We start from the raw sequence: 26,402 nt of genomic DNA, 5'->3' as shown, positions 1-26,402 counted from the left end.
CGTACATAATTAATTAGCTGTCAATCATCGTAGTGAGCTGCACTCTATTTAATTAGTAGATAAGTTGATGACGTGATGTGTTTACTGTCACCTACGAACATAATGCTGCAGATGTTTGGCCGTCATTGAGCCAGTGTGTTTGCACACTGAACACTGTACATCAGCGGTAGATCTGCATACCACTGTATGGATATCTTGCGCTTTACAGGACCGCACAAAGAGCTCAGACTACTCCTATTGATCACGTTGGAACTTTCAGTCACTATTTATTTTGTTTGATAAACTGTCACTTGACTTATAAAAAATTGGATGCCACTTCAAAATGCCTGTCTACGTTAATACAGGTACTTCAGCCAGTAAAGTTTTGAAGCGTAAAGTTCAACATAATTTTGCCAATAAAACTAAGTAGCCACGCAATTCTATTCCACTTACACCCCGAACGCTCGTCGCGGACAAAAATAATGATATTTGAAGTGCAAGAATGGCTCAATTTAAATCAGCTTCGCAGTTTTACAAAGCGATGAATAATTTTGTGTTGCGACAAAAGATTTCTGCAATGTAAAACGCCCCAGAGTGACAGGCTTTTTCTTTAATGGCATCTTTAACTGGAGCCTTCTACAGTCGCATTGTCAGAGCAATTTTTATACCAAGCGTTGAATTAGATTCACGGGCTTAGAGGATTTTATTACTATTATCTCGCAACTTAGCAGAAGCTGCGCCAAGTATGAGAGGCGAGCTTACAGAGTATTCGTTCTTGGGACTGACTGTCCTCTCACAGAAATAATTTTCTAAAATGTTCCAGTCAACATTACGATAATTTTCACAAATTTTTATTTCATTTGCATTACAGCTGAGACTTCGTTAACATATTTTTGATACGTCGGATTATTTTGGTAGTCTTGATTGATGCCTGACGTTACGAATGGTAGCTATTTGATTTACGAATTAGTGCTACGGTTCGCGTAGCCGGCTACGTGCGTAGTAGCCTGTAGCGGTTACGCCGGAACGCACCTACTACATAAATGCATGTTATAGCCATAATATAGAGAACGTTCTGTATACTGTGTTATGGCGGTTAACGAAATAAGAACCAAAATATGGAAATATCAAACAAGATTCTGATTACTCCGACATAGAAACAAGTCTTATGATAAATTAATCTATAACTGGCAAGCCGTAAAATCAATACCACGAGGCTTTATTGAATGAACTCTGATCTAATGTTTCCTCGTTGAAAATTATTCCGACTGAGATTGTTTTAATCTTTGTTTATTTAAGTATGTTATCTATGGAAATGAAATTGCTTTGATGTGGCGTGTGTTAGACGTGGCTGGATGTTGTCGCGGCTGGTGTTGCTGTTTGCTCGCGTGTTTCCGTCGCTAGATGTGAGTAAAGATAACCGACGCTGTCGCCGGCGACAGATTAGCAATTACTCGCAGCCGATTGCGCGCAATTAGCTTACTCGAGCTTTCATTTCCTTCGCACATCTTCTGGCGTATTAATAGCGTTACCTAACTACTCTATTGTTACGAATTACTTTTTATTGTAGAGCTAATTGTATATACCATGGCGTGGCTAGTTTACAATAAAATATTTTAGAATATATAAATTGATTTTAGATTTATTGTTGGCCGCTCTATGCTCAAATGTATATAAAACAAATACTTACACTTGAGAACAGCGCTTTTATGTGACAATTATCAGTCAGTAAAAGTGGAGCTCTGTTCGCTGTTTTTATGAACACGCCCTTCTGTTAGCGTATTACGGTCTATGTCGAACATAACGGTGATTTTATTTTGTTGTTTTGTAGCAGGCTTTGTTTAGTGGGAGTGTTGGGGAACGGTTTAAATTGGCTCGTGAACAAGCGCGCTCCGTGTGACGCTCGCGCCGCGCGATAAACACTCAATTTGTGGGCGAAGCTACGCGCCTTAAGACTTGCTCGATATAAAGGGGCGGGCACTTAATGAAGTCATTTATACCCATCCTCTCGGCGTAGTTAGAAATCACCGCCGTGATGTGATTGAGTAATGTACGACTTTTTAGGAATTTAAAGGGCCGCGTTGGAAGGGTGGCGGAATTCAAAGCAAATTAAAAGTGAGCAAGTGAAACGTGACGAAGGCGCCACGTTGTTAATGCCCTTTACAGTATTAATTTTACTTAGGCAGCCGAGGGTTTGTTTGTCTGCTATTCGAGGGATACAAAATGTCTTTATCGCGTTAATTGCGAGCCGTCTCTGGGCGCCGGCGGACCCTTTATGGTTTAAATTAAAACATTGTTCCGAGCCTATGCTTCAGTCACCTTAACTGCTCTAGAAATCTCTATCAGCCTTGAACAGTATTAGAAATTTCGCGGATAATTACTCTCCGTCCTTTTTATTGTATAAAGTGTTATCAAATACCTACAGCTATGTACCATCAATTAATGTTCGCAGAGTAAATTTAGCGCAGGTCGCTTCTTATCAACGCTGTACGGCTTAAGTTCGTGTCAGGAGCAATTTCGTTAATAGTTATCTGTCCCGTATAATATAAAGTGTGAGACGTGATAACAATCAAAGTACGTCGTTCTAATTACAAAATGTCACCGAAATGTTGTGAGGCAAGCAGCGCGCGTCATCACGTCACAGTACCTCAGCTTTATCGCTGGACTATCCTTGAATGAAACATAAAAAAGAACAAGTGAAATAATTTAAAGGAACTGGGACTATTTTGATTTTATTTTGGCACATAAATCCTAATAAGGAGTGATGGTCGGGGCAGCCACGGCGGATGTTTATAAATGTTCAGTGGACTGAGCCGAACAAGGGATGCCTGCTGTACACATTAGTTTCCAGTGCGGGCGTGGACGATAAAATTGAAATTTATGTGTAACTCGTAAAGTTGGCTGCTTGGCCGTATATACATGTAGAGGCGTTCGGCTTTCCCCACCTGTAGCACGTTACCACTAGTTAGACGTTACGGTCTCTCACGGTGCCTCCGAGGTATGCCCCAAGCGTCTGTACGTGAAGGGACTTAAATAGCTCCATTAGTAAGTTTATTCAGGACTGATACGACGGTACCTACGCAAAGTTTCCTCAAGTTAGACGGCTATATCCCAGGGAATGTCTTTTTAAATTACTGAGAATTTCCGGGAGTTGGAGAGACAAAAATGAATCAATAATACTTATAATATGAAACTGTATTTCCTTATAATTCAGCCTAATCACATTACATACCTCTATTATACTGTATCGATCAAATTATGAGATATTTGCGATAATATGTTTTTCAAGGGCAATAGCATAGCTGAAAAGTATCCTATATTCGTTTCTAGGTTTAACAGTGCAACCGCATTTCCATGAAATATAATTGCAAACTATAAGTATTGTTTCACGTGCATTACAAATTCTACTTCAAACGCTAAAAGCATATTTATTCCAGTTTCAAGCGAACTAATAAACACTTTCTTATCACGAAGTAATTAATAATTGTACTGCGTTGGCAATTTTACAGCTTAATTGTTACTAATGTCGTACAAAAATAAACTCTTGAAACAAACATTCAACTTTCAAGAAACTCTCTTATTCAGTCATAAAGCGCATAAAATTTGCTTGGAAACTAAAATACATTGGAGTTATCAATGTGAGTGGAAATAAGGAAGATTCGCAGTAGAAGCGAGTTAGTTTTACACCTGACAGATCACGGGTGCGGTTCCTGCAAACTTGAGAACACTCCAGACTGAGATAGAGGACTCGAAAGCCGATCTCTCTAAAGGTCGAGGTCGTAATTATTTATCCTCAGATGTAGATACCATTTATAGGTTAAGAGGGGAAGGGATCACTCGCTCGTTGAGGTTATTTCGCTAATTTTAATAAGCAATTAGAAGCGTAACTATGATCGTTTGGTTAATGTTTGATTTAACAGCCATTTTACATTTTAGTATCGTCGGTCGTTTATCATACTTGTTGGTTAATTCTACTATATTATTGCATGTATTTATGTTTGTACTACCAAAAACTGTTACTCTGTTAACAGTGTTTGTGTACGACTCGTTTTATTTATTTGCTAGGTAGGTTATTAACATCGCATAATTGCATTGTAAATTATTATTTTTGCTTACTTGCAAATTATTATCATTATCTGGTTTTCGGAGTGCTACAAGTTTTATTTATTTGAAGTTAAACCTTGTACCGTACATTTACCTTTTATAGATTGAACTACAAAGTCATAAGTAGCCTTTCGAAATCCCCACAAGGGCTGATAGAGAAGTACTCTTATATTTGCAACCGCGACCGCTTGGCTGGCCGGATAATCCCAAAACTTTTGATAGTGAGAGTATAAACATTAACAACACACGTAAAAACTTCACCCGCACAAATGAAATAACTTCGTTTAGTTTTAAAAGCCGTGACCGCGCACTATCGTGCTGGTACTCAAGAAACTAAAATGTGGGATGACAAAGGATTTTTGGACTTGAACAGAAAAGAAAATAAGGTTGATTGGGGATATTTTTCTATCTGGCTTTAACTACATAATATATTGTAAATAAGAAAGTTAGGTAGTACGTTTTTTTTAAACAAAAAAAAATGCAAAGATAAAAATAAGAGTCGTGGATAAAATCTTACGTAGTATAAAGGCCAAGAAGAAGAAGTCACAGCATTCTAAAACTATAACAATATCATGGCTGTCCGCTACAATTTCTGAAAGTTGTCAAACGGACCAGAAGTCGCGCTCAACTTCGTAGTTTACCACCGGATAACTCACTTCCCCAACAACTAATTTGACATAATAAATATCCTGTTTGTAGTTGTTGTTTGAGATGCAAATTGTTACCAGAACAGATAGAGAAAATACTAAACGAGAAGATGTGATTTCCAACTATAGATTGAATCTAAAAAAGTAGCGAAGTGATTCCGCTCGGAATATGGAGAAATCAAAACCATAAAAGCTAGTTTGATACAATCTGAAGCGAAGCGAGATATCCGTAAAGCACCTACCTACGTGTTACCATATTATTTGAATAGGTACTGTAACCGAAGCAAATTCCACCCGCGAGCATACAAATTGTATTCCGCGATCGGGAGGCTCACGATAACTGTCAGCTTTGCTTCAACTCAGCAGAAGCATTATGACGCAGCCAGCGACGGAACGATTCTGTTACTTTGTAAAATTGTATGAATCGCAACGAAGCGAAACGATTTCATGGAATCCGATAGAGCATTTATTACTTTTCTATAAATATTTAACAGCAAAAGCGGAAAGTGAATATATCTTTGGCGAGGAACTGAGTCGTGAACGAGTCCAATTTAAATGGCTTTTTCAGTCATTGTCGAGTGTTTATCACGGGCCATTCACTCAAAAATCAATGTTACATACACAGCGTGAATCGCTTTCATTTACATTTTAACAAAATAACTTATCATCACACACGTTTATTTCAATAAATTCTGTTGAAATTAGCTACGAATTCGCGGCAGGAAAATTCATATGTCCATAATAAATTGGAATGCGTGTAATTCTCCGATAACGAGGCAAGCGTCACCAGTCGCGCTGAGCGTGAAATATCGCGTCAACGTGCACTCGTGCAGCGCTCCACATTCACGCTGTTGTACCTGCCTCACCTCGCCCTGGAGAGGCAAGCTGCGGGGTAACGTGGACACTTTATTACATCGATACTATCCCAGGAGTGTATTAAAGGTGTTCTCTCTTTTGACTTCTATATTGGGAAGTCAAATTCATTGATCCCTACCTATATTAGAATTAAACCGTGTTATTATCCTTGACTTTCATTACAATCAAAACCTTAGAAAGCGACCTTAGAAATATAGCCAAACTGAAATGTAAACTGCTTCGTTTGCAAATTACACGAATCTGTCTAGAATATCAATAAACTGCGATCATCGATACCTATTCCTTTTTCTAGTCGTTTACGTAATAAAATCTATTTATCTCGTAGTTTGCTTCATTTAAATATTTCCCAATGATATTTAAATGCAAGAAAATTGTGTCTGAAGTATTCTTGGGATAGTAGGTAATTGAACATTTATGAAAAGGTCTATTATCGATATGAGCGGCCCACTCGCGACCTCTTAGCTCCTCTAAATTGCTTATACGATGTTCTGCGTACAATACCAATGCAGTATTCATTAATGTTTATTTTTCGCGCTTCGCCACCAAACAAGTTGAAAGTCTACTGGATTTAATTTAATAAGCAATGTTTGAATGCACCTGAATTTAAACAATGCCTATTACGTGAGCAGCCGACGAAAGCTAAATTAATTATATAAGCGTTTCATTTTCAGTGTGCTGCATAATGAGGTACCTAGGCGAGCGTAGCAACTTTGCTATTTCCGTGTTCATTATTTTCATTGATTTTTCCCTTGAATATATGTATAATGAGCGATGAACAAGATTTAAAAACATATACGAGTATGCCTATTGCTTACTGCGTACCGTATGCGTGTATACGCGTTCCGCGTTTTATTATATTTTCTGCATGAAACACTGGTCAACACTAAATAAGCGAACATAAATGTTAGTTTTTTTGATACTTTAATACGTAATGTGAGAGTGAAATGCGCTACTCCTCTCACCAGGAAAAAAGATAAATAGCCTCCCCTCGGATATCTCACATCCAAAGATTTTTTAAATGGTCCAGTAATTCTTAAGAGATACCTGTCCCAAAATGTGAAAAAAATACATAACCACGAAGAATTTCTACATTATATACCTATACCAATATCCGTATCAATATCCGAAGAAAAATTGCTAGTAGCTACTTAGGTACAGGTGTCGGGTGCAAAAATACTAGGTCAACGAATATCTCCGAAAAGCTACCTCAACTTTTAATAAATAGGTGTGAGTGACGTATGAAGATGAATGATAGGGCTTGCGTCGCTTCTTGGGGGAAAATATTGTAAATCGTGTCACATCTTGAATATGTCACGAAAAATGGAGTAACAGGTATCAGTTTTATGCGACGTAAACTTAGCTTGGCAGAATTTGAGTTTATTAATATGAAGTAGGATTAATAAAATACTTTTCCATTTGTTGTTTTAAAGGTGCTGCGATATTTATTTACATGTGAAATGTGAACTGTGTTTACGTGTGGAGCTATTGCAATTATAACAGTGGTATGCTTACTGATATGATACCGATATGAGATACAGAGTACAAACAGGGGCCCGATTCTCCTAAGTTAATAATGTCAAAATCGAATAGAAATCGAATCGCAATATGATCGCAATAGCAGTTTTAACCATATCAGGCATTCTGCTACTAATAACAGACCAATCGTATTCAATTGACATTTGATTGGTCTGCTATTTTGATGATTTTGGTCAATACGGTAGTTTGCTGTACAATCATTTTGCAATCGTAAATCATTTGCAGACAAAATGATTCATTATTGAATGACAGAAAAGGATAAAAACGTTTATTTCAAAGAAAAAATAGCGGAATGCCACATACGTTTCAATCGTAATCGAGTCGGGATTGGATATCAGTCGAATCGAGTCGAACGTGAATCGTATGGCGCTTAAGTAAAATTAAGAGAATCGGGCCCCTGCTCATTAAAATTTGTAATTACTGTCATTAACATGCAGATATATGCTTCACATTTTAATCATACAGATGATCAAACTGAATTCTATTCAAAATGCGACTGGCATTTATGGAGTTCTCATAAAAGCAGGGAACTTCAAATTGCGCACATTTCAATGGGATGCAGGCTTATCAATCGTACCGTGCAAACTGGCTAAAACAATATGTGGAATGCTTTAACGATGCACTCGATATCGACAAGCTATCGATGGAAATTCAGTAAAAAGTGAACAGAGGATACCTACATAAGGACGCAGCCAGTGGAATTTTCAATAGTCTAACTATAGTTTAAGAGGAATTCAGATAACGCCCGGCAGATTTTGATATCCACTCGAGTTTCAATACCGAGATGAATACAATGGACTGGTATCTGATCGATTACGTACGTAGCCATCTGTCTAGCTATCGTTCAGAAATTGATTGCTCGACAAAAATGCTGAACAATGCCGCCAGGCACTATCGTTTAACTTAATATGATCGAATCAAAGAAAATTTTGTTAATATAATTCTGCTTGCCTAGTAAAACCGCTACTAATCATGAGGTTAGCCAACCATTAATAATAAATTCCTAGCACGCGTCACACCCTGGGAATGGTGGTAGCTAACCCCACCTGTTACACCGAGCATAAATTACCAGCAACATTTAACTAGCCGCAAAGCACGCACCCAAGCAAATTGAGTGCCAAGTATGAACAATACCATGGTAGCTTCATTCCCGCTAATAAACCTTTTAATCACGGCAATTTTTGTTTTTTTTTTTTGGACATAGGTAAATGAAAAAGAGAACTTTACAAATTAGGACGTGGTACATGTCACAGCGCGGAGGGATATATAAATCGGATAGTATCGCGTAGAATACGGCCCAAGTATGTGAACCGAGCACGTATATACATAATGTAGCGCACTAGGAAGCAACAAATTTACTGGCACAGGATCTCTAAAGGGGCGCAAAGTGCCTCCGTTACTTGTTACCGTCGCGGGGAAACGATTTATGAAAAGAATAAGGAATTCGCCGCTCAACCCAAAGTCCCACAAAGGACACGACGTCCTGAAATATGATCGATTATACAAAAAATGAGAATGCATTAAATAAGTCTATGTTATGGATACATAACAACGATAGTACACATACATAATATGCAGATTAGGCAATTGTTTTCCTATATTTGCCGGAGGAAAAGCGTTGTAATATGTTTCTGAACGGTTTGTTGATAAAGCGTTCCCTCTCAACCGTACATTGTAAAACGATTTATCTACTTTGCTTGAAAGAGCCGACATTGTCTGCGACGGTTGCCCGATTTAAAGTGTGGCCGTGAGCTGAGCTCGTGTTCTCTCTGCAAAGCCTCCCCAAGTCTCGGGTTTATCTACGCTTAACATATGTTATGGTTTGTACATGTAATTGTCTGGTGTTCATGTGGTACGTGCTCACTATGTGCCACTACTTTTTGTTATTCCGCAACACTTTCATGCAGCGATCGATCAAACCTGCATTGAACAGCAACGTGTTATTAAGGTTTAATAAAGGTTGAAGAATATTTTAATATAAAACAGCGAACCGTGAGCTTCACCAAGAAATTTTCTATAGAGGTAGAGCTTTCAAGTATGTAGGTATGGACCGGAGAAAAATTAAGGGCAGACCCACATTTACGTGCTCTCTGGGTATACCACCACCAGCTCCGGTCTTCTGTGTGTAAATTTCACAAAACCCACAAAACGATGTGGGCCCGACTCGGGATTCGAACCCGATCCAACGCGGAATAGTCGCGCTATGGCACCACTATAACAACGAGATTATGATTATATTGCTATTGTAGATTATATTTCTGTAATCGAATTGGTATAACGCATATACTGTAAAGTACGCTTTGTAACATCCTGCGTTCGTCGACCGGGAATGATTATTGAACGAAAATGTATCACAGCAAATAATCAGAATACAGATTGCGCGTTTTCCTCTCATACAATATTCAGCGTTATAACTGTAAACATACTAGGTACCTATTTCGCCGTTCTGAATACAATAAATGTGTTGGAAGCACATTTACTTATCGCGATGGACACAACTTATAGACTTTCGTTGGAAGAAAGAGTCCTCTCCGATAAGGAAAAGATAAATAGGTGGGTACTCTTGCCATTCCTTTTTCAGATCTTTTGCTTTTTGATTCATGAAATTATATGTTGCGTATCAATCATTCAGCAATACATTCATTTTTATAAAACAGGAGTACCGACAATGAACGCAAATACATTAAAATGGTGGTATAAAATACCAAAACGAAGTACGTTGGTATTTAAAATTAGACTGTCCCATCCATATGAATTACTTAAATACCTATTGTTATGAAAACATTGCCAGTTCAAACTCATTTACAAAATGGTGCTTACAATTCAAACGGTGATGAACGGTGCGTGGTGTCAATAAAGAAATACATATTTTTATACGATCTCAAATAACTAAGGTTTTCAATTTCACATCGATTCGAGTGCTTGCCAGCTATAGGCTACATGTAATTTAAAACTGTATGCTAAGATATATTTATCATATCATATTTATTTTCAATTTTAAAAGTCCCTTACCTTGCGCTTATTTTTAATCTATGTAAGACTGATGTTTTGGGGTCGAATTTCCCAAGTAGGCACGTTCATAATAGGTATGACAGTAATGGCGTTTTAGAAATTCGGTAGTAACGGTAACGAGTTGGCTCGTCAGAGGCTCTACTCGGCTCAGGTGAGCGGGTAATGACATTCTGGAGCGTATCGATCGCGCGGATATAGCCGGCCTGCGAACACACCTGATCTGCTGTCGCGCTCCGTCCGACCGCCGCCCGACCGCACAACCTGCATTTGCCGTTCACTTCCTCATTATCCCCAAGCGAAACGGAATTAGGCTGCGAATAAACATGCCTGTCTCTAATTTCAGATCCTTCTCAAAACAAACTGAACAAACTGTTCCTATCTTGGAGAAACCCAAAGCAAGAAAGTCATGGGTAATAGAGCTATCGTCTCACAGTCTTGGACTTTCTACTTAACAAACGACACTTACAAAGCGTCAAAAACACCAGTTCAAAATAACTAAAATATTAAGGCGTTTTCTAAAGTGTCTCTCAAAAAAATGCATCATGGTATGTTAATGTGATACCTAACTACCGCCAGAAGCGAAAAATATCATGAATTTTTTGCAGGCGTTTTGAAGTTAGCCGGTTATGTTACGACCTGCATCATAAATGATGCTAAAGCATATGACAATATGTTATAGCAACATGCACGGCTGTGATATTTGCATTTCAGTTAGATTTTTCCAACAAATAGGATAACAATGAGAAATAACACTTTATTTCTCAAGTTATTCTTGGAACCTCGGAGTTTAAAAAAAGGTTTAATGTTGTCTAAAATATTGCACCACTCTTCACCCTTTTTTGATATCAATGCCAATAACTCTAATAGTAAATACTGCCATCACCTTTATTTGGTGAAATAATTGATGGAACCTGATGGTGCTTACGACCTCTTCGGTTACCTAGATATTGAACGCATTAGTTATTCCCCTGATCGGCACAAAAAGATCGCATTCTGGTCAAGGTATAATCAAACCAAATCGAAATATGATGAGGGTGGGCATAACGATGCCGACCCGACAGTTTCCATGAATCTATTAATACAGATCTAACTTACATACGTGGCTATAGCACTTCAAACAATATGCAATTTAGGATCTAGTTTGAAACTCAAAGCTGCCGGAAGTGAGCCCCAGGATTTACGCGGATCAAGTTGCGAAATTCGTGGAGAGCCTCATTTTTAACCAACCTACACAGGGAAGATGGTAGGTTCTTATATAAAGGATTTTTAGATCCTTTTAAACACTCTTAATAAAAGGAAATTCTCAATTAGTTGGTTACCTGTTTTTTGGTACTTAGGTAGGTACTTTTAGCACAATATTTTTTAGAGTACCAATATATCATGACTTATGACTGCCAATAATGCGGGTATGAAATGTTAAAACGATTTATGAATTGAAACCAGACAGTAAAAAGCAAAAAAAAAGTTTTAACAGAAAGACAATAGATAACATCGAAAGTGATTAGGTAAGTAGGTATTATAGCGCAATTTCAATATTGTATTGTATCCTTTTGGGTCAATATTGCACAAAATTCAATCTTAATATTGTGTAGGTCGGCGGCCTAGCCGCCTCACATAATTCAGCACTCAAACAAAAATTCTAGTAAGCTGAAGTAGTCGTTATGGTCCACAGTGTTTGATTTTACTCAAAAAATTTCCCTATGCTGTTTGTCGCATAAATGAATCAAGGAATGAGTTTAAAATGGAAGAGTAGAACACCCACGTGTCTATTTCATATACTTTTTTTTATAAAAAATAATATCAATTTCATGACCTTGACCTAGAAAAATCAATAAAAAAATTGTGTAAGCGTAACTAATTACGATAAATATTTTTTTTTATATAGTTCCATGAAGGATCATTTGGCGCTTATTACCCAGTTTTGATTTTGGAATTAACACCTTTGGTCACTGAGTTATTATTATTTTTTCAGATTTTTGTTTTTATTTTTTTTCCCTTAAATGACTCAAAAGTGCGGCTTGTGAGTAGCACTCAAAGATTGTTCTCAATTAGGTCTATCGTTGACAAAAAAACCACGTTCCACTATCGCGGCGTTTGGGAGTTATTGAATTTCAAAATTTTATGTTAGGGTTGTCACACAACTTGACCTTTCATGTTTAGTTCGATTGTTTTCTTATATTATTTTTAGAGTTGATTAATTTTTTCCTTTACTTACAAATCTATTTGTTTAGAAATAAAATATATCTTGTTCACAGGTTGTACACAGGATGTTGAGGTGTTAACAGACTGATCAAACATTGGACGTTGACCGAAGTCGATAGATTTGCGTAATAGCTTTGATCGATTAACGGAGACCGTTCAATTAATCTTGTTTTTATTTCGATGAAGGTTCACAGGTAGCGTAGGAAGGAGTCCACCTTCGTCAGACTTTTGCTAAAACCCTATGCTGATACATGTGAACTAGAGAAACGGAGGTGAGGCACCATGGAGCCGTCACAGACCCATGGCGCCATTTTGCCTCAGCAGGGGCTTACCCAACCTGCTGAGGGATGTCCGTCCGGGCCCCGACCGGAGGACTTACTGCAAGGGGGGCATGAGGGCGCCAACCCTCATGTTGGTACACGAGTGGCAAACGATGCTGTGGATCGCGCCACAGCCGGTACTTCTCAAAATCCGGAAATAACCGCAAATATGCAAGGATTATATACGCGTTTCCATATTTTTGAGTGTTTTTACGCACAAAGCAAAAAATATAAAAAGAACGCCTCGCCTGACGACCTAACACCATCTGATTTAACAACTGTACTTTTCAGAGAAATGGGTTTGCAACTTAGAGATCTCTCTCCTAGTGAAAAAGATAGACTAATAGGTAAAGTTGTTAAACCTTTTATTTGGAAAGCCATGAGTTTTTACAAAAAATGCAACCGAAACAAAAAGAGGTTTAGGGACAAGCATGGCGTTTTCTTAAACAAACTATTCATTGATGATATACCAGTAGAATTTAAGAGGGTTGCTGCGGTCGTTGATACATCCAGTGAGATGTGCAGTACTTCACAACCTCTGCAAAGGGATACCGTGAACATTGATACATCCAGTGAGATGGGCAATAATGAACTTCCTCTGGAAGGAATTGGACTCGCACTGGATGTCACACAATTCGAAGCAACAATTCAGGATTCGACTGACACATCATCATTGGGACCTAACAAATCAACACAGGCGTCCAGTACAAGGTATAAAAAAGATCTTAAAATTAGAAAACGTATAATGGAATCTCTAGCAGATGAACCTCAAACTAAATTGATAAAATCTTTTGCGTCAACGATTACTTCAGATGATGGAAGCAAATTAACCCCGAAAGCTTCAAAAGATCTGGAACAATTAATAAATCTTTGTCTGAAATCACCAATAGAACCATGCGTAGTATTGAAAAAAGTTGCAGCGGTTCCAAAGCCTTATACACCGGAGGAAGCTTTAGATTTCATAATCGACAGAAAACTAAGTGTTGAAACATATAAACTTTTAAGGCAGGATTTGAAGAGTCGAGGTTATCCAGCTTATCCCCCCTACCACGATATATTAAATACAAGAAAAGCATGTTACCCAACAGAAGAGATAAATGTTTCGGAAACAGAAGCATCAGTTTCATTAAATGGACTTCTTATACATACTGTTCAACGAATTGTTCAAAGTTGTGATGCTAGCTTTGTTGAATATTGCAACAGAAAAGGCAAGCAAGAATTCTCATGCATATTAGAAGGGTCCTGGGGTTTCGATGGAAGCACAGGCCAAGCATTATATAAGCAACACTTCCCAGGATCAGATGAAGATATTTCCATTAACGAAAATAGCCTTTTTGCCACAACTTTTATTCCTTTACGTATAGTAATCGACAAACATTATATTGCCTGGCTGAACCCTACACCCCAGTCGTATAGATTTTGTCGGCCTCTACACATACAATATAAAAAAGAAACAAATAATCTCATTCTCGAGGAAAAATCTGCTATAGAAGAGCAAATTAAAAGTTTGACTCCTTTTACAACAGAAACCTCCGAAGGTCATCGTATCACATTTTTTTATGACTTGACTTTAAGTGTAATCGACGGCAAAGTTCTCAACGTCATTACTGGAACGTCTTCGCAGTTAAAATGTCCATTTTGTAAGCTTACTGCTAGTCAGTTTAACAATTTAGAATTATCATACACAAAACCGACTATAAAAGAAAATATAAGACACGGCATCAATCCACTCCATGCGTGGATACGTATTTTCGAGTTTTTGTTACATCTCAGCTATAAAAACGATCCATCAGTACGAAAATGGAGAATCAATAAGGGTAGCAGGGAAAGCCAAATCGTCGAAGAAAGGAAAAAACGCATCCAGACTGAAATAAGACACAGAATTGGATTATTGGTGGACGTAGTTAAACCAAATTCAGGTACCACAAATGATGGTAATTCAGCCCGGACAGCACTGTCAGATAAATACCGTGCCATATTTACTGAGATTTTAGGTCTTGATGCATGGTTGATCGACGGATTGCATATTATTCTTGTCGCCATATCGTGCGAATATTCTATAGATGCAAAAAAGTTTGGCAATTTTTGCCGCCAGCTCGCGGAAAGGTACGTCCAGTCATATAATTGGCATCCGATGACTGTGACAATACACAAAATTTTAGTCCACGGTGAAGAGATCATAACATCATGTTCTCTTCCTGTCGGTATGCTCTCAAAGCAAGCGGCCGAATCGCGCAATAAATTTTGGCGCTCAGATAGGGAACATCACTGCCGAAAAATGAACAGGAAAAAAACTATGATTGACCTCTTTCACCGTGCACTGGAATCATCGGATCCGTTTGTGTCCATGGCACATTACAGGCAACGGCAAAAACAATCTAGAAGGATTTGTCTGCCGAAAGCTGTTCATGAACTTCTGAATCCAATCTACGAAGAAAACTTGCAGTTGGCAGAGGTCGATGATGAAGATCCATCGTTTGATGCATCTTCATCATCCAATATTGATATTTGCACGCTGGTACTTGAAAACGAAAATGATTTGTATGCGTCATAAAATCAATTAAATAATATGGAACCAACTTGCAAAAAGACACTACAACATAAAATGACTTCCTGTAAGTTGTTTTTGGAATATAATGTGGCAAGAAGTATCTTATGTGTCGTTCTTTGGATATAAAAAGCCCTCATATAATTTTTTCTATAAAAAATATATATCATATTTGTTTGACCTTAGTGACACCCCTAAATCGCATCATTTGACCTTTATTCATAACTCCCAAACGCCGCGATAGTGGAACGTGGTTTTTTTATCAACGATAGACCTAATTGAGAACAATCTTTGAGTGTTACTCACAAGCCGCACTTTTAAGTAATTTAAGAGAAAAAAAATAAAATCAAAAATCTGAAAAAATAATAATAACTCAGTGACCAAAGGTGTTAATTCAAAAATCAAAATCGGGGAATAAGCGCCAAATGATCTTTCATAGAACTATATCAAAAAAATATATTTATCGTCATTAGTTACGCTTACACAATTTTTTTATTGATTTTTCTGACCTTGACGTCATGAAATTGATATTATTTTTTATAAAAAAAAGGATATGAAATAGACACGTGGGTGTTCTACTCTTCCATTTTAAACGCATTCCTTGATTCATTTATGCGACAAACAGCATAGGGAAATTTTTTGAGTAAAATCAAACACTGTGTGGTCGAAAGTCTTCAGCCTGTTCTATTAGAAAAAAAAACAAGTAATCATAGATACAAGTAATCAAGCCACTGATTAAACCAGAGTACCACTGAGTATACAGACGATAGTTTACCAATCTAAGGGCACGAAGGCAAAAACTGTAAGAACTCTTTTTTAACACGCTTATTGTAGTGTGCAGTCACATGGAACGTATCTAACGCCGAACCTTTTCGCTGCCAGAGTACCATACCAAAAAGTGATGTCGACGGCTTCTTTTCCGCCACTGTACCTAACCAAAATTTACCGTGCCTACCCAGTCAGGATGCTGTAACTTCCGTGCTCGTAACCAATGAGTCCTTTAGTTGTAATGTTGAACGTGCAGTCAACAAGTCGACTAAAAGACGCATAGACGTTTGATTGAATGGCTATTTCAATAACTTGACTGCGACCTATGTAAATAAAAAACCTGCTATTTCTCAGCTGGAATACGTACAAAGAAACCTATGCGAAGATATAACATCGTTATTAAATTAATGGTATTGTTCTAATTTTGGCGCGATTTTACAAGATTGTCACGCACGCGTCACAAATAACACAACAATAGTTCTTTGTAATTTAGTCGATATTTTGCTCGGTTTCTATTTGTTATACGATTTTTTTAATACAAAGTTTACGTGAAATAAAAAGGTAATCCAAATTCATTTTAAATATCCTAAAAATATATTTCTCCACATAAAATCAATTTAAATCTAGTAGCTCATAGCGCAAACTCAACAAAATATAGCATGTAGTGTGGAACGGGGCGTCGCCAATGCTCCGCCATCTCCGCGCATGCGTCAAGTGAATTTCCGACCAATACCATAGACAATTTTTCGTTATCTGGCAAGCAAAATCTGCTTTTTGTTTGTAGGTTATGTTTTATTAGTGATTAATTGTCAAAATTTATGTTGAATATTTTCGTGGAATTTGTTCAGTTATTATGGAGTGGACATGAACTCGTTACTTGTGTCGCCTAGTGAAATATTCTATAGATCGTTGGTTCTAGTAAAGTATTTAACATCCATCGTCCATTTAATGACTGTGTCGATCTCGGAGTATTACTTGACATTGAGTTATTGAATTGAGATGTGAACACGAAAGTGGATACGCACTCGTCACCGTACTATCAACAACGTGAAGTTTTCTAACTAAACTTATTACTTTGTAGATCTGTACATTTCAGTTTCGTTTTTTGCATAGTTTAGACATAAGCCGTCGAGATGACGATGAGTCAGTTAACAGTTATGAAACTTTATAATACAGTAGTGGACGACGTGATAGCTGGAGTAAGGGACTGCTTTCTGGACGATGGTGTAGACGAGCAAGTACTGCAGGAACTGAAGCAGTTATGGAAAACAAAGCTCCAAGCCAGTGGGGCCATGGACCCACCACAGCCCGAACCCGCTATACCGCCGCCACCTCCGGTGCTACAGAACTTTCAAAAGGCCAACGGTAACAATGTGGTACCTAAGAGGACTGATACACATTTGGGACAGCAAGGTTCTAGCCAAAACTCTGGTGTGGAGCATGGTGCTCCAGCCTCCAACCTAGCTGGTGCACATCCACATCATGTACTGGACCCCAACAACAAAGTGCCAGTGCAACTAACCTTGCCCGCTCAGCCAGGAGTACCGGGATCACAACCACGCTCATTTACTATACAAATCCCTGCATCTGCACTGAACGGTAATAAACTACACCAAGTGCTCACTGGCCCAATTATAAATGCTACTATAAGTTTACCTCAACCCCTAGCTGCAACATTATTGCAACAACACATCAATTCTGCATTAGCCGGGCAACAAAATGAATTTGATGGAGGTGGAGGTGGCCGCAGTGGTGCTGCGCCTTTCTCTTTAGATGGTGCTCTAGATTCTTCTGATGACGAGGGCTCAAATGGTGGCGATGGCTCTGAAGATGGTGCAGGGGATGATGACGAGGATGAGGAGTCTCCTGAGGAAAGAGCAGAGGAGGAGGAAGAGGAGCGGGATGAAAGCGGTGGGGCTGAGGAGGAACCTCTTAACTCAGGCGATGATGTGTCTGATGAAGAGCCCGGTGACATGTTTGATACTGACAATGTGGTGGTTTGTCAATATGACAAAATAACACGCAGTCGCAATAAGTGGAAGTTCTATCTTAAAGATGGTATCATGAACTTAGGTGGGAAGGATTATGTCTTCCAGAAAGCGAATGGTGATGCGGAATGGTGAAAATGTACTAATAATGAACAAATAAGCTGTGTGTATTTTTATAGAAGGTGTAACTTGTTGTATCTGACTGTTGGAATGTAACTACTAGAAAAAACAAAAGACAATGGTGAAATACAGATATTATTATTTAATTATAATATCATAATGCACATTGACTTCAACCGTAGCAAGAGTATGGATCACATCTCACAGCTATGCAATTGACTTGTGTTTTAATACCATCTTATGTTATTACAGGACCTTAACTAAGAAAAATATCTATTTTTCAATCTTTATGCAGATTTCATTCAACTTTTATTATGAAACTGGGTGTCAACTAACCTTTAATGGATTGTTATCTTACTTTATGTAGTTCTACAAAATGGTCTGTCCTTGTTATGAAGTGAAATACAAAATGTTGTATTTGTTCTGAAGAGTATACATTTTTGTGAGCATTTACTTGTTTAGGTTGAAGTCAGTGTTGGTGATGCTCATGGAAAAAGTACCAAATGCAGGTGATGATTCAATGATTATAATGAGCTTCTTACATTAGTTACTGTCAAAATTATTTAAGTATACTGTACATTTTGATTGTAATTTGCTATTTAAGCTTCACTAAAGTTGATACATAAAAGAATCACTGTAAAAGTAGAAATATCCACACTGATGTTATATAACTTGTGCCATAACCAAGAAATAACTCTGAAATCCGTTTTAACTGTATTATTATGAGCTGCTTATCCAAACATATTTGCATTTTATATGTGTATGATTGGCAATCCAAAGGTTTAATATCCAATGTAGTAATTTCAATATGTTGTTCCATCTGTTGTAGCTATGTTTTCTTTTTCAGAATTGAAATTGTTGATATTTTGTTCTTGTGCTTGTTATATTTAATAAACCAGCACCAATAACATAACAGCTACATATTTAAATACACTTCAACAATATAGTGAAGCTGGTAGCATATAATTAATGTAACAAATACGAAATCCAAATTAATAAGTGATGTGTACACAGTGTATCACATAGCTTTCAAACTACGTTTTGGCATAGAATAAGTTGAGTTTTACATCCAAACATTACTTGTAAGTTTCTTCAAAGTAATTCAGTTGATTACTGTTAATCTATAAATGTATATATTTTCTTAAAAATGTTCATTAATTAATTATCTAGCAATATTTCCATTAAAGTATTCATTCCCTCACAATACCTAGAAGGTACTTGTAAATAACACCCGAGTACTGATAAAACCTTGAGAAATGTAATGGTACGGCCATGCAAGCTTGCTTGATACTTGGCCGAGGCACTGCCATGCCTCTGGATAATTGCTTTACGAATAATGGACATCCACATTTTGAATTCATTTAACTTTTAAGATATTTGTGTCTCAGTTCAGGCATTAAGTTATTATATTGTGATATCTATGTTAATAAATAATGTTTTCAAAGAGTGGAACATTTAAAATGTATTTTAAATTTTATTTGTAATTTAATGATCTTTGATAAAATGGTACATGCAGCAAGTTCCAACTGTCTAGTTAATTCTCAAATAGATATGTAATATAAGTTTCTTATGGTTTGTTTCATCCCTTAATAAAACGTTTGATGAAAGTGGTAATTACCTATAATAAAATATGTTGCAAGAAAATTTGTTTTTTTTTTTTTTAACTACATAGACATTTAGTTCCAATTGCTTTTAGAGAATGTGTTGGTAGGTACACTTGGCTAGGTAGGTATAACTTTGGAAATCGGTTGAAAAGGGCGCCAAATTAATCACTGGGTGCGAAGGCTTGGGCCGACCCAGGCCGCGACCTGCAAGATATATATTTTAATGTCATGTTTTTGATTTTTCAAGCTAAAGAAAAGTTTGCGCATTCAGTTACTGGGAGCTTCATTTTTGATGTTTTGCTTTCTTACCAAACTAAAAAAGTTAAAAAAAAAATCGACTTCATCAATAGGTAGGTAGGTCTAAAACCTTCCCCTAAGACTGACAAACCTCGTATGCTGAAAACCGCATAAAATCGGTTTGGCTAAACATGAGATAACCTCGTACACACATTAAAAAACTATAACATACATATAACTACATGGTGCAATCAGGTAGCATCAGTAAATAACCGAGTTAGGAAACTACTCTATATATTTAAAAAACTACGAGCAATCGCTGACTCTAAAACTCTCAAAATGACATACCTCACTCTATGTCAGTCGATACTCTGCTACTGCATATTATGTTGGGGTGCAGCCGCCAAATGTCACCTAATAAAGGTCGAACGTGCACAAAGAGCCATTTTGAAAGTGTCCAACAAGTTACAGTTTCGATATCCCACGAATTTACTATATCGAGAAACTAAATTATTAACGGTGCGCCAATTATACATCCTATCTGTCATACTTAAATTTCATAAAACGGCGAAAGCCACTGAGAGGACAGATCACCGCACACGCAGACATCGGATATGGAATCGTAGCACCAGTAAACTTACATTTGGGAATAAAGCTTTCATGAATCAAGGGCCACACCTGTACCAAAAGATCAACAAGAAACTAAACATTGTAGATTTGACTAGATCCCGCTGTAAAAAATGTGTATGCGAATGGCTGGTTACTCTTGAGTATGCACAAACCGAAGACCTTTTGCGTGGCTCTCTACACTAAAAGGACTTCAATAAAACTCAACTCTGCAACTTGGCAGCACATGTTTATGCAAACTACTCACTTGCACACACCCACATCCTCATACACCTACACACACACACACACACACACGCACACACACACACACACACACACGCACACACACACACACACACACTTACACACACACACAGTCATTACACACATTAATGTATGTGTACATACACTTACATGCAATGGCTAAAATTGTTCTGTTCCTTAACTTTTCTTGTATTTGTATTTTTATTTTTGTATTGTGATAACCTGCTTGTCGGAAGAGACTGGATCTTGCGACACAGGGAATCCTAGTGTGAGATCCAGTGTCATATGATATTGTAAACAAATATTTTTTATGATTCAATAAAGATTTAAAGATTTAAAGATTATAAGCGCAACAATCACAGAAGCCGCACAACTAATTATCTATAAGATTCAAATGACCATTTTCGATAAGATCTGGGGCCCGATTCTCCTAATTTTACTTAAGCGACATACGATTCACGTTCGACTCGATTCGACTGAGATCCAATCCCGACTCGATTACGATTGAAGCGTATGTGGCATTCCGCTATTTTTTCTTTGAAATAAACGTTTTTATCCTTTTTTGTCATTCAATAATGAATTATTTTGTCTGCATATGATTTACGATTGCAAAATGATTGTACAGCAAACTACCGTATAGACCAAAATCACCGAAATAGCAGACCAATCGCACACCAATCAAATGTCAATCGAATACGATTGGTCTTTTATCAGTAGCAGAATGCCCGATATGGTTAAAACTGCTATTGCGATTCGATTTCTATTCGATTTTGACATTATTAACTTAGGAGAATCGGGCCCCTGGCCTGGGTAACGTACACTTCATAGGTACATACTCATATACATATAGGTCAAAAGGTAGGTACCTACCTGTCTAGGGTCTGTGTTTTTCAAGCAACTGCTTTTACATAAAAGTTTTTATCAATGGAGGTGCACGTGATCATCACGCACCATCTCAAAATATTGATAGGACCGACTGCACATAGGTGGTACCTAAGTAGTAGATTAGTTTTCCCGTCAACTCGTCGAACTGATTTTTCACAACTCACCACATTCTATAGTTCTATAGCACCTTTGTCAAACTCGCGCGTCAACCCACGTCAAAACTTAGCCGTATTTAGTTCGGGTAGCTGTTAAGGTGTACACGTCACAGGATGTTTTTGAAAAGCTGTTCCCGATTGTAATACATAATTGAGTTGTAGTAAAACCATTAGTTGGTTCACGGTAGATAGGTAGGCAACATAAAAGACAAAATAAGTCCCTCTGCCCGGCTCTCACTGAGCCGGCTCCAATTATCTACGGTAATCCGGCGCAGCGGGCCGAGCTAGATAGCCGCCTGTAATCGACTTACCCGCGCGATTTAATATCGCACTCAATGTCCCAGCAAAATATTTACGTAATTTTCCTCCAACCCGCTTTGTTCGCTGAAACAAGTTAAAATCAGCTATCTACAGTGTCTAAGGTGAATATTCAATAAGTATTAAATTTTATTCAGCGTCGTTATTCCTTGCCAGAGTTTGGCGCAGCTGCCGATAAGGTAATTAAGTAGTTCGTGTTGTTGAGAAATGGAAAGATCAGGAGATTAAACTTTTGCACCTTGCAACATAAATAATTCTGGCTGAAAGTCTGCCGTTTATGATTTCATTCAGGTTTCTATATTTCTTTGTTACTTAATTAGGTATCAATGTATCAATAAAACGTTAGAGGTATGCATGAAAAAACATTTAAAAAGTCAAACATCTGAATTGAGAACCTCATCCTTTTCGCTGTTTTTTATCGACTTAGGAAGTCGGTAAAAAAATAGCGACTCGCACCTGGCTGATGTTTTAATGACGCAGGTGTACCTATGTATGTTTACACGGAAACTTCGTGAGACAACGGTGTAGATAAGAGTAAGTAATCTGAGTACCAGAGGCGTAGGTACTCACGGACGTAAGTACCTACCTACAGATAACCTGAAACTAATACCTAAGTACAGGTATTGGCACACCTTATTCACCCTAGATTCTTGCTTATTCGTTTCTCATAATAAAGGGGTTGTTAGGTATATCACTGAGTAGAAATAAATTCCTACTAAAGCCGCTGTTGGTTGGTTCTCATTTGAATACGTGAGATAAGGATCGGTTTATCCCTACAAACCTGTAAAGCTGTAAATAAATCACTATTTTGGGCTACGTTCATCTTGATACGAGACGGCTAAAACGAGATACCGCCGAGCCTTGTGCCTTGCTGGGACAGAAAATAACGAGTATCGATTTAACTAGCATTCTCCCTCGGAACGTGCAAGTCGATTCGATTCGGTGACACACTACCGGTGATAGGCACTCACAGAAGCGTGCAATTTGTTACCCGCGCTAAGCTAACCCCCGAGGCCCAACTTATCTGACTCTTATTCATACGTTACCTATTTGAGATTATTTGTTGTTTATGTAAATATTAGCTTAGAATCCGACTCTTTGAGTCAAGTTGGATTGGATATGTATCTGTCGCCATATTTACTCGAGCTTCTTCCGACAAATTCCTACTTCAGGAAGCTGGCCTGAAAATCTTTTGCTTAATTATACTTATGAAACGAGTTTCCAATACTTACCTATATTCACAGGAAAACTCGGTCTCTTGGTGTTGAAGGTGGTTTTTACGGTTTTTAATCGGTCATGGCTATTTATAATGTAGGTCTCAGAAGAATTATTGCAGTCGCACCGTCTTACATGCTTCTATCGATAAAAATCATTGAAATATATTTAAACAAAGTTATTATCTAAATATTATAGTTATCAGCAACTTTTCCTTTCACTAAAAGATGGGAAAATGGTTTAATATAACTTGTTACATTGTAGACTAAGCTCATCAATTTCTTTGAAGGTAAGTACCGAAGTTCCGTTCGATGTTCGCAAGTGTGCAGGTTTAATTACACATCATAAGGTTAATTGCGTATCATTCCTATATGGGTTAAATGTAAGTATTTTGTACTTTCTTGACTTAAATTTTAATTATCTACCTTCTAGGTACCTATTTCTTAAAGATCCCGCTTACCTACTATTCATGTTTGGAAAGTTAAGTACATACTGATGTCATTCTTCTGCTCCCAAATGTCAATAAAATGCTACGAACAGAAACTCAGACGTACCTATTGATTTTCTAAAACTATTAAAATTTTCATCGCAACCTCATACATTCCATTTGTGTCAGTGTATCAATATAGACGAGTACTTATGGTCTTAAGCATCAATCTGAAAAGAAATACGATAAGATCCCGCGAACAAAGTGCTAACCTGTTGAATGCTTGTGTGGCTGCGAGTATAGCTTCATTCTCTCTCGGCTTTCCCGACGGTGCGGTCGTTATCGAACGAGCCCCAACTCCACAACAATAAGTACCCATACCCAGTACCACTCCACACTCAAGTGTCTGCATTTATTTTCACTTTGATCTAACATTTTTTTTTCTTTCCAGGTACTCGTCCTCAGAAACCAGTGTTGTGTAAATTTTCATCTCGTGAGTTAAGATAGTTGGAAAATGTCGTGTTTCGGTGGCAGCGTGCTCATCCCCGACTGAGGGACTGTGTTGTGGTGCGCAGTGTAGTGTGATGATGTGTGTGAAGTGAAGTGCTAACAGAAAACGAAAACCGACACCATGCTGCCGACAAATGTTATGTCCTTTATGAAAAAGGTGAGTGAAATTTTCTGTTAAAACCAGGCATGTAATTTAAATTACATACTTTCTGCGTTGTGCTATGACTATAATCTAGTAATTATATTGAGGATTGAATATTGCTTATAAAATAAAATTTGGGTAAAACTGTTTGCCCCTTATCACCCTCACGGGAAGTAATTAAACAGTCCTACGTTGCCGAAACGCCACGGATTGATTAATAGTATTCCGAACACCTTCTATTGTAGGTATATGTTTCTTCTCACCTCCCCAAAACTTTAAGTAGATAAAAGAGATTATGTATTTATCCACGGCGATAGAGGTGATAAAAAAAAATCTTTTAGAATTATGTCCAATCGATCTATGAATTATATGAGTAACTAGGACGTTGACTGAATTGAAGGCTCTTCTCTATAAAAATAAACTTGTACCTAATAATAATATTAAATTAATACTCAAAAAACCACTAGCAATAAATTTAGCCAATAAAAGCGGAGAGGTTTTACAAGGCGCTTATTTACGAGCAGAAAGCCTTTGTCTTTTTGTTACATTTTAATGTTACGCCGTTTGTATTTGCTTTCTTTTGTTATATGAAAAATAATACCTACGTAGCTTATAAAAGAGTAATATAAACTACTCAATTCTCAGAGCAAACGGAAGGGTGGTTGCTATAGCTAAGCCTATGTTCAAGTTTATATTTAACAAATAAACGTTCATCAGCAAAAAAAAGAAACATTTTCAGGTCTGAATAATTCAGTTTGCTCCTGTCTGAATAAACGAGTGTACAATTAATATGGAACCACCTGAGTACATTAGGGCCTGCATTAATTACGTGTACACAAACATAGTTAATATACAAAAAAACCACAGTCACGTACGTGTAATATTTTTCATTTGTGCTATCGTGAAACTCGCCAAATGTGTTTAACAGAAATCTTTGTTTTGATTTTATTACTGGTCTCCCTTAATTAAAATTCCCCCGTGCTAGTCTCGATCTAACATAAATTATTATGTGCTTAGTTACCTGAATTTCCATTCTCTCTAAATATTTTCAGGCTGAGTTTTAAATAGGCCTGAACAAAAATACCACAAAAATATGGTTAGATACTTTGCGTTCCTGTTCTTTTGTGGAATGAATGGAAGTGGGTCAACCATTGTTATCCAAACTAAGTTAAGTTATTTCAGTTGTAGGGCCTATACCTACCTAGGAATGTAAGCACAATAAGGTTGGGCGTACTAAAAAAGCATATTTTCTTCGCTCACATGACAATAAAACCCTAATAAACAGGATAGGAAAAACTTCTGCGAAATAACAATCTGGAACAAGTAAAAAAGGAAAATTCGTAGTTTTACTGTAAACTATCTTTTACCAGCCGTTGCGTTCACGGAATAAGATATTATCCCCTGGGAACTGCGTGTATTTCTGTATAAAAAGCGGTTTTTGTCTTTTCCCTTGTATTTTATGTAACGAAATTCCATTACGAGCCATTGTTTCGCTGTACTACGTGGTTGAAATAAGCGGCTGCTTAGAATAATGGCGACAGGCAAGATTACGTTAAAGCACGTGAATTTATTGTATTAAGTTATAATGCCAAACAAAGCAACAGGCACTTAAATCTGTCTTAAACCTTTTCATATTTACTCCTTCATCAAAATATATTCCATTTCTCTTTGTGAAACTCTTAGGTAATATTTGGTATCCCTTCATAGTAGGTATAACTTCATGATTATCAAAACAAAAAAGTGCAATAGGTACATGGTATCGCATTAGCAAAAGAGTGCCTAGAAAAATAATAGGTAAGCGCCAAAAATATCGAAACTGAAAATTATAATGTCATTCAATACGTCCCCAATCTGAGCAGTGTAGCTCCGTAAATAGAATAAACGAAAATACTAACCGACTTTCCACTTTTATGCACACGTAGACAGCTAGATTTAG

The 26,402-nt window shown here is 37.4% G+C and overlaps 2 protein-coding genes across 2 annotated transcripts in view; both read left to right on the top strand.

The window, feature by feature from the left end:
• The first annotated feature begins 16,735 nt into the window (after nucleotides 1-16,735).
• LOC124635106 (transcription initiation factor IIA subunit 1) lies at nucleotides 16,736-19,741 on the top strand. The gene has a single exon (XM_047170898.1). It carries the CDS (start codon nucleotides 17,126-17,128, stop codon nucleotides 18,113-18,115), a length of 990 nt encoding a protein of 329 aa, XP_047026854.1. The 5' UTR covers nucleotides 16,736-17,125; the 3' UTR covers nucleotides 18,116-19,741.
• Nucleotides 19,742-24,137: 4,396 nt separating this feature from the next.
• Nucleotides 24,138-26,402, top strand: part of LOC124635295 (regulating synaptic membrane exocytosis protein 2) — a 34,166-nt gene continuing 31,901 nt past the window's right edge. The window contains exons 1-2 of the mRNA XM_047171162.1: nucleotides 24,138-24,185; nucleotides 24,266-24,481. Coding sequence (XP_047027118.1) covers nucleotides 24,446-24,481 — 36 coding nt within the window. The 5' untranslated portion in view covers nucleotides 24,138-24,185; nucleotides 24,266-24,445. The remainder of the gene's footprint in view (nucleotides 24,186-24,265; nucleotides 24,482-26,402) is intronic.

This window comes from Helicoverpa zea, chromosome 12 (genome assembly GCF_022581195.2).
Source record: "Helicoverpa zea isolate HzStark_Cry1AcR chromosome 12, ilHelZeax1.1, whole genome shotgun sequence".
Classification (NCBI taxonomy): domain Eukaryota; kingdom Metazoa; phylum Arthropoda; class Insecta; order Lepidoptera; family Noctuidae; genus Helicoverpa; species Helicoverpa zea.
The sequence above is the reverse complement of the archived record's forward strand: the minus strand, read 5'-3'. Positions and strand labels throughout refer to the sequence as shown.